A 9,136-nucleotide genomic window follows, 5' to 3' on the forward strand; every position below is an offset into this window, starting at 1 on the left:
CGGACCCCGCCCCTTCGCGGCTCCACGCGTGCCGGCGCGGGGGGCGCTGGCCTCCGCCCGGCTGCGAGCGGTGAGCTAGCTAGCCCGACGCTGCTAGATCGGGAAGGGATGCGGGTGTTGAGATCCTTCAGGAGGGGGCTCTGGCGGGGAGGGCAGGCCCAGGTGCCCCGCCATCCGCTGACCCTCAGGCTCTGCCCTTCCCTCTCCCTTCTTTTCTCCTTTCAGAAGTGCGGGGACGGAAGGCAGGGCAGGGGCTGAGCATTTGTGTGACACTTGCATTCCGGTGACTCCCTCCTTTTCCCCACCCGTTACCCCTTCACCTTCCAGATTTGTGGGTGTTCCTTCTCATCAGGCTGTCAGCACTCCACTTGGAAGGAAGCAGGAGCCGGTCTCCAGACCCTGGCCCTACCATGCCCATATTAATGTCCCCAGGCCTCAGTTTCCCCCACAGTATTTTTGCCTTGCCTTCCGTGGTTTTAAGGACCAATATGACACAGAGAAAGGAAATGGGCATTTGTTGAATTCCTGCCTGGCCAAGTACCATGCATTCCACTTTCTCTGCTGGATCCTCATTGCTTGGTGTTCTTAGAACTCCAGTTGTACGGATTCTTCTCTCACAGGTTAACTGGCTTGGTCTCACTTGGCCAGTGAGCAGCAGGCAGAGGGGATTCAGACGTAGCTGTTAAGCTCCAGAGCCGAGTGTTGTCAAACACTTTCCTTGTCTGGGCTGGGACTGGAACTGTTCTTTGACAAATCCTGGGCCCAGAGCAGCTACTTCCTACTTCTCCATCTGAGAATTCTTTCAGTTCCCTTTTTCCAGAACACAGTGCTCTGCTCTGCTTCCGCCTTGTTTACTTTAGAAATGAAAAGCAGTAAACTTTGAGTGCCGCAGAGAGATGAACTTTTAGAAGTCCAGAGCCTTGGATTCTCACCCTGACTCTGTATTAACTGGCTGTGTGGCCTCGGGCAGGTTCCTTGTCTTCTCTGAGCTTTAGCTTCCCTCTGCATAAAATGGGCAGGGGCCTTCTGACCAGCAAGCTCTTGTCCAATTCTTCCTGTCTGTCCACTAACAGGCTCTCCGCGGAGGCCAAGACCCCTCTGCTCCCCATGGGCAACTGCCAGGCAGGGCACAATCTGCATCTCTGTCTGGCCCACCATCCACCTCTGGTCTGTGCCACTCTGATCCTGCTGCTTCTTGGCCTCTCGGGCCTGGGCCTTGGTGGCTTCCTCCTCACCCAGAGGACTGGCCTGCGCAGCCCTGACATCCCTCAGGTAAGTACCCTCCTGCTCATGCTTGTGATAACATCCTGCTCTTGCTGCTAACTTCATCTCACCTCTCTTACCTTCCTTCTTCACACAGGACTGGGTCACCTTTTTGAGATCTTTTGGCCAGCTGACCCTGTGCCCTGTGAATGGGACGGCCACAAGAAAGTGGCATGGGCCTCACGTTGTAGGCTTACTGACCACCTTGAACTTCGAAGATGGTCCAGACAGAAACAAGACCCAGACATTCCAAGCCCAGGTCCGGGGCAGAGAGATGGGATTGAAAGGTGAGATCAGAGAGGACTGCGGGATTGGGCATCAGAACACAGGCTGAGCCCTGCCTCTGACCTCACCAGCCTGGTGATTTCGGGCACATCCATTGGGCTTTAGTCACTTCCGCTGTCCTAAGGCCTGGATACTTTCAGTGAACGTACTGCTCGCAGTGTTCTCTCTTTCCACTTCTAGTTCTGAAGTGTGATGAGATTGGGCTAGGTTTGATACAGGGATCATTTTCATCCCTCTCTTGGGAGACAACTTCTTTTTCCTCGGGGACATCAGAGAAGCATGTTCTGTCCAGTTATGCTAGTCATCTTAAGTACCTGCCATGTGCTTAGCATACCTCTGTGTGCTACAGAGAATATAGAAAAAAAAATTAGCATCATTTTCCAAAGAGTTCATAGTCTTTTGGGAAAATGTTGAGTTCCTATTTTTTTTTTTTTTGGAGAAGTTTTCGCTATAGGGCGAGTGCGCTCGCCAGACAGACATAGAGACAGAAAGCGAGAAATCACCCCCCAGGGGGGATGGTCACGCCGCAATCCCTTGTCCTCCATTCTCCTCTCGGCATCTTGGGCACGCACGCACACGCGCCCGGCGTGAGTTTTAAGCCAACGGGTCTGGGATGCGAACCGTGGTCGACTACGTGGGAGTCCAGCGACATAGCCATTACGCTAAGAGAGTCAGTGGGTACCATTCATTCCTATATGACTTTTGACCTGAGGTTCCTTATCTAAAGAATGGGCCAATGGGACCAGCAGATGGTGTAATGGTTACATCGCTGAACTTCTACATAGTTAACCACAGTTCAAGTCCCAGACCCAGTGACTTAAAACTCTAAAACTCACACTGGGACTATGTGCGTGCATGCCCAAAATTCTGAGACGAGAATAGAGGAGAAGGGATTGCGGTGTGGCTATCCCCCCCCCGGGAGCGATTTCTCACTTTCTATCTCTCTGTCTCTCCAGTGAGCACACGTGCTCTATAGCAAAAATCTCTCTCTCTTAAATAATAAAGAATGAGCCAATGAAAAGGGAAGAGAGAAAGGTAGAATTTTCTGATTTCTGAAGTTCTTTCTAACACTAAGGTCATTCTAAGTTTCTCCTAAAAGTGTATCTAGGCAGGAGGGGAGGGATAGGTTTGTCTATGTGCAGGTGTACATATGTATGAACAAAAAACAGGAATAAGGTATATAAACCAACTTTATTAAGGTATGATTCATACACCATACAATTCATCCCTTTAAAGGGCACAATTAAATAGCTTTTAGTATAGTCACAAAAGTGTACAACCATCACCACAATCAATTTTAGAACATTTTCATCACTCCAAAAGAAACCTTGTGCCCATTAGCAGTCACCCCTTCCGGCCTTCCCCCAAGTCTCTCGACTTAAGGCAACCACTAATCTATCTGTCTCTAGATTTGCCTTTTCAGGACATTTAATACAATATGTAGTCTTTTGAGACTAGATTATTAGATTTGGCATAGTGTAGAGACCTATGTGTGTATGTGTGTATGTATTTTTTTTTTTTCATTTTTTAAAATGAGAGACAGTGAAATAGGTATTTTTTGACAGGGTCTCACCACGTTGCAAGCTATATGCCCCGACCTCCCAGTTAGCTCGGCTTACAGGCCCGTGCCAGGTCTCCAGCCTTGCACAGTGGTACCACTATAGCTGGGCCAGCATTTTTTTGGGAAATAATTATTTATTTAATTTTATTATTGTTAAATTTGCTATAAGAAAGTGAGAAAGCAAGTCACCAGGTCTGAGACTTGAACTGCTGTTGTTGGCAGGTATTTTTAAGGTTCATTCGTGTTATAGCATTTATCAGTTTCTCACCTATTTTCACTGCTGGATAGCATTAATTGTAAAAATTCCACATTTTTATCTATCCACCCTATATTTTTTAAAAGAATTATTTTATTTAACTTTATTATTATTATTATTACTTTCCAACTTGATCAGAGAGACAGAGAAAGAGGGAAAGTGAGAAAGCAAGCCACCAGCGGGGATGGCCATGCCACAGTTCCTTTCCCTCTATTCTTCTTTTGGGACTTTGGATATGCATGCACATGCACCTGGCATATTTTTCAAGCAGCTGGGTCTGATATTTGAACCACTCAGTCGACCGTGTAGGATCCAGCCCCCCCCCCCCCCCCCGACTTTTTTTTTTTTTTTAAATATAGAACACTTCACAAACTTTTTGTCATCCTCGCACAGAGACCATGCAAATCTTGTATTGTTCCAATTTTATTTAGTGTCATCCTTGCACAAAGGCCATGCTAATCTCTGTATCTTTCCAATTTTATATGTGTCATAGTATATGTGCTATTGAAGTAAGCACACTTCATCCTTTTGTAAAAAATTTTAGATTTTTGCTATAGGGCACGTGTACTTGCTGGAGAGAGACGAAGAGAGAGGAAAAGTGAGAATACTCCATGGGGGATGGCCATGTTACACTCCCTTTTCTTCCATTCTCCTCTTGGAATTTTGGGCATGCACACACATGTGCCTGGTGTGTTTTTCAAGCTGCCGGGTCTGAGACTCAAATTACAGAGTCTGCTGTGTGGGATCCAGTGCCTTAGCCACCACACCAACCCCTGCTGGCCCACTTCACCCATTTTTTAAAAAGTGGGTAATTTTTCTTTGAATTATAGAATTTTTTTTTTTTGGGGGGGGGAGAGGTTTTTGCTATAGGGCACATGCGCTTGCCAGCCAGACAGAGACAGAGAGATAGAAAGCAAGAAATCACCCCCCAGGGGGGATGGCCATACCACAATCCCTTCTCCTCCATTCTCCTCTCAGGATCTTGGGCACGCACGCACACGCGTCCGGCGTGAGTTTTAAGCCCCCGGGTCCGGGATGCGAACCGTGGTCGACTACATGGGAGTCCAGCAACATAGCCATCACGCTAACTGCTGGTCCCTCAATTATTGAATTTTAAGAGTTCTTTATATTTACTAGATAGCCAGTCCTTTATCTGATATATGATGTGCATACTCCCATTTTGTGAGTTGTCTTTTTTACTTTTTTTTAAGCATGTTTTTTCTTAGAATTATTTAACTTTATTTATCTTATTTTAATTTGACCAGTTAGGGACAGAGAGAGAAAAAGAGATGGAAAGTGAGAAACCAAGCCGCCAGGTCCAGAACTTGAACCACGGTCAGCCATGTGGGAGTCCAGGGCCCTTAACCACCACACCACCTGTTGGCCCCCTCTTTTTTACTTTATTGATGGTTTTCTTGGAAACACAAAATTTTAAAAGTTTTTAAAAAGTTTTTATTTATGGGACCAGCAGTTAGCGTAATGGCTATGTCGCTGGACTCCCACACCGTCAACCGTGGTTTGCGTCCCAGACCCGGTGGCTTAAAACTTACGCTGGGTGCGTGTGCGTGCGTGCCCAAGATCCCGAGAGGAGAATGGAGGAGAAGGGATTGCGGCGTGGCCATCCCCCTGGGGGGTGATTTCTCACTTTCTGTCTCTCTGTCTCTCTCTGTTGGCAAGCGCACGCGCCCTATAGCAAAAAACCTCTAAAAAAAAAGTTTTTATTTATTTATTTATTCCATGAGAGAGAGAGGGAGATATATAGAGAGAGCCACCCCCAACAGAGTCTTCATGCCATGATCCTTCCCCCTGCCTCAGCCAGCCTGGATCACAGGTACATATGTGTGCACCTGGTGTGCAGAGAAGACCTGGGACCTTTTTGGCTTCAGTATCACAGAGGGTTGTGTCATCACTGTGCCACCACAGTTGGTCCACAAAATTTTTAATTCTGATAAAGCTTAATTTGTTTTTTTTTCTTTTGTTATTTGTACTTTTTTAAAAAAAATTATTTTATTTAACTTTATTTACTTATTTTAATTTGACCAGAGAGGTGTCTTGCCAGAGCATTCGTCATATCCATACAGGTTTGATGGCTTCCCCTGCCCAAGCCTGCCTCCCTCCACTTTATCTTCGCAGCTTTGACCACCTCAGGAAACCTTTTCTATCCTACCCTGTCTTCGGCATCTGCTTACTGAGAGCGCAGGTAGAGACTTCCCATTTAAAACTGCTAAAGTTTTGGACCAGCAGATGGCATAATGGTTATGTTGCTGGCCTCACACAGTCAAGCAGTTCGAGTTCTAGACCTGGTGGCTTAAACTTAAACTGGGCATGTATGCATGCATGCCCAAGACCCCGAGAGGAGAATGGAGGAGAAGGGCGTGGCCATCCCCCTGGGGAGTGATTTCTCACCTTCTGTCTTTGTCTTTCTGGTGAGCACACATGCCCTGTATCATAAACCTCTCAAAAATAAAAAGAATTATTTAACTTTATTTATTTATTCATTTATTTATTTATTTTAACTTGACCAGAGAGTGAGTGAAAAGTGAGAAAACAAGCCACCAGGTCCCCACCACACCATCTGCTCACCCCAAAAATTTGTACTTTTAGTCTCAAATCTAAGAGAACTGTGCAATGCAATGTCACTAAGATTTACTCCTGTATTTTAAGAATTTTATAATTTTATGTTCTACATTTAAGTCTATGATCATTTTTAGTTAATGTTTGTGTATGATGTGTGAATGATGTCCAACCTTATTCTTTTTTTGAGGGGGGGAAAGTTTTTCCTATAGGGCGTGTGTACTCACTAGAAAGACAGAGACAGAAAGACAGAAAGTGAGAAATCACTCCCCAGGGGGGGTGGCCATGCTGCAAACACCTCTACTCTATTCTCCTCTCAGGATCTTGGACACACGTGCACATGTACCTGGCATGAGTTTAAGCCACTGGGTCCGGGACTCGAACCATAGTCGACTACATGGGAATCCAGCGATGTAGCCATCACGCCATCTGCTGGTCTCCAACTTTATTCTTTTGCATGAGGTTATGCAGTTGTTCTAGCATTTTTTTGTTGAACAGGCTATTCTTTCTTCATTGAATGGTCTTGGCATGAAAAAATCAATTGACCATAGATGTACAGGTGTATTTCTGCACTGTCAGTTCTACACACTTGGCCTATATGTCTGTACTTATGTGAGGACCAAACTGTTTTGATTACTGTTGCTTCATAGTTAAGTTTTAAATTAGGGAATACAAGTTCTCTAACCTTGTCTTTTTTTTAAAGATTATTTTACTACTCCAGATCCCTTGAATTTCCATATGAATTTTAGGATTGGCTTAAGTTCTGCTTCTGTGAAGAAGTTCTATTCTTTTTTATAGTGGTTAAAAACAAAATAATGGGCCGGCTCTGTGGCCAGGTGGTTAAGGCAGCCAGGTTCCATGTGGCCAACCTCACAGTTTGAGCCCTGGACCTGGAGGCTTGAGAAACAAACTAGGCATGTGTGCTTGTGTGCCAGAGTCCTGAAAGGAGAAAGAAACGGAGAAGGAATTGTGGTGTGACCATTCCCCTATCAGGGCAGGGGTGTGTGTGCTTTCTTCTCTTCTCTGTCATTTTGTGGTAAGCACATGTGCCCTCTAGCAAAAAAAAAAAAAAAAAAAAAGTAATATTAAAGATTTTTTGAGGGGACCAGCAGTTAGCATAATGGCTGTGCCGTTGGACTCCCATGCAGTCGACTGCGGTTCGAGTCCCGGACCCAGTGGTTTAAACTTACGCCGGGCGCATGTGGCGTGGCCATCCCCCTGGGGGTGATTTCTCGCTTTCTGTCTCTGTCTTCCTGGTGAGCATATGCGCCCTATAGCAAAAACCTCTCAAAAAAATAAAAAGAAGAGAATATGATGAGACCAGCAGTTAGCATAATGGCTCTGTCGCTTAACTCCTATGTAGTCCACCGCGGTTCAAGTCCTAGACCCGGTGACTTAAACTCACACTGGGTGCGTGTGTGTGTGCCCAAGATCCTGAGAAGAGAATGGAGGAGAAGAGATTGTGGCGTGGCCATCCCTGAGGGGTGATGTCTCATTTTCTCTCTCTCTGTCTTTCTGGCAAGTGCATGCACCCTATAACAAAAACCTCTCAAAAAAAGAAAATAAAAAGATTATTTGAGGATGGGGCCAACAGGTCACATGGTGGGTAAGGTGCTGAACTCCCACATAGCCGACCAAGGTTTGAGGCCCAGACCCAGCAGCTTGGAAAATATGCCAGGCTTGTGTGCATTTGTGCCTGAAATGCCCAGAGAGTGGAGGTCTGCAGTCTAACTATCCCTCCTCAGGGGTGATTTCTTTCTTTCTCTCTCTGGTGAGCACACACACTCTATAGCAAAACTGAAACAAACAAACAAGAAAACCCAGAATTGTTGATGTGAGGGCACTCTCCCTGTTAGATAATCTGGCTGTACTTATCACATTTTAAATGGGCATGGAGAGGGCCTGAGGATGCCCACCAAACTGTGGGCCTCTTGGACATCTGTTTTATATATGGGTTATTTTAGTGTGTGTGTATGGTTTCCACCTACATGCTCTGTGTGCTCTGAATCCACAACAAAATGAACTTGTATAGTTAAAAAAAAAAGTCCATTCTTTTTTTTTGGGGGGGGAGGTTTTCGCTTTAGGGTTCGTGCGCTCGCCAGACAGACAGAGAGAGACAGAGAGACAGAAAGCGAGAAATCACCCCCCAGGGGGAGATGGTCACGCCGCAATCCCTTTTCCTCCATTCTCCTCTCAGGATCTTGGGCATGCATGCACATGCGCCCAGCGTGTGTTTTAAGCCACCGGGTCCGGGACGTGAACTGCGGTCGACTACGTGGGAGTCCAGCGACATAGCCATTACGCTAACTGCTGGTTCCCAAAAAAGTCCATTCTCGGGGCTGGCAGGTACCATGGTGGTTCAGGTGCTGGACTCCCACATGGCCAACTGTCATTTACGTCCTGGACCTGGCAGCTTGTTTTCTCACCTTCTCTTTCTCTCTGTCCTTCTCTGGTCAAATTAAAAAAATAATAATAATGAATTAAATTACATTTTTTAAAAAGCCCATTCCTTTGATTCAGTAATACTAGTTAGATCCTACTTAGATACTACTTAAATCCTACTTAGATAAATTAATCCAAAAGAAAAGATTCAAAAGAAAAATGCAAGGTATATCAAGATATTTACAGTGATTTTATCAAAAATATTTAAAAAATAGGAAATAAATAAATAAGTAAATAATAAAAATAAAAAATAGGAAATGATAAAGATGTTTAATAGGGAAAGCATTAACAAATTATCTAATCACAGAATTGATCTATTTATAGCCATCAAAATAATACTGTTGAAGACATTTATATATACTATATGGAAAACTACTTAATATGTGAGTGCAAAAAAGAGAAATATTAACAGGTACCTACACTACAATCACAACCAAAAAACATACATATAAAATTCTATGAGAACTATTTTTTTCTTTTTTAAAAAGCAAGAATGCACCCTCCATGAGAAATGATCACGCCACAATCCCCTCTCATTTCTCTCTCCTTTCGGGATTTTGGGCATGCACACACATGTTCCTGGTGTTTCCCTCAAGCCACTGGGTCTGGGACTCAAACTACACTGTCAGCCATGTGGAATCCAGCCACACTATGGGCTGGAGGCTTGAGAAACAAACTAGGCATGTGTGCTTGTGTGCCAGAGTCCTGAAAGGAGAAAGAGAAAGAGAATCTTCTCTTTCTCCTTTTTTTTTTTT

General features: G+C 44.8%; 1 protein-coding gene and 1 pseudogene across 2 annotated transcripts in view; one reads left to right on the top strand and one right to left on the bottom strand.

The window, feature by feature from the left end:
- Positions 1–6: 6 nt before the first annotated feature.
- The window catches only part of TMEM219 (transmembrane protein 219), a 17,233-nt gene continuing 8,103 nt past the window's right edge, over positions 7–9,136 (top strand). The window contains exons 1-3 of one of the 2 annotated variants that reach the window (XM_006148199.3): positions 7–70; positions 1,074–1,272; positions 1,361–1,550. In XM_006148199.3, the coding sequence (XP_006148261.1) occupies positions 1,108–1,272; positions 1,361–1,550 (355 nt within the window). In that variant the 5' untranslated portion in view covers positions 7–70; positions 1,074–1,107. Of the gene's footprint in view, positions 71–842; positions 1,273–1,360; positions 1,551–9,136 lie in introns of those variants that run through there. The other variant, XM_027771732.1, reaches the window with a different exon arrangement.
- LOC114007776 (uncharacterized) lies at positions 3,767–3,865 on the bottom strand (annotated as a pseudogene).

Source organism: Tupaia chinensis, unplaced genomic scaffold, assembly GCF_000334495.1.
Source record: "Tupaia chinensis unplaced genomic scaffold, TupChi_1.0 Scaffold000231_1, whole genome shotgun sequence".
NCBI lineage: Eukaryota > Metazoa > Chordata > Mammalia > Scandentia > Tupaiidae > Tupaia > Tupaia belangeri.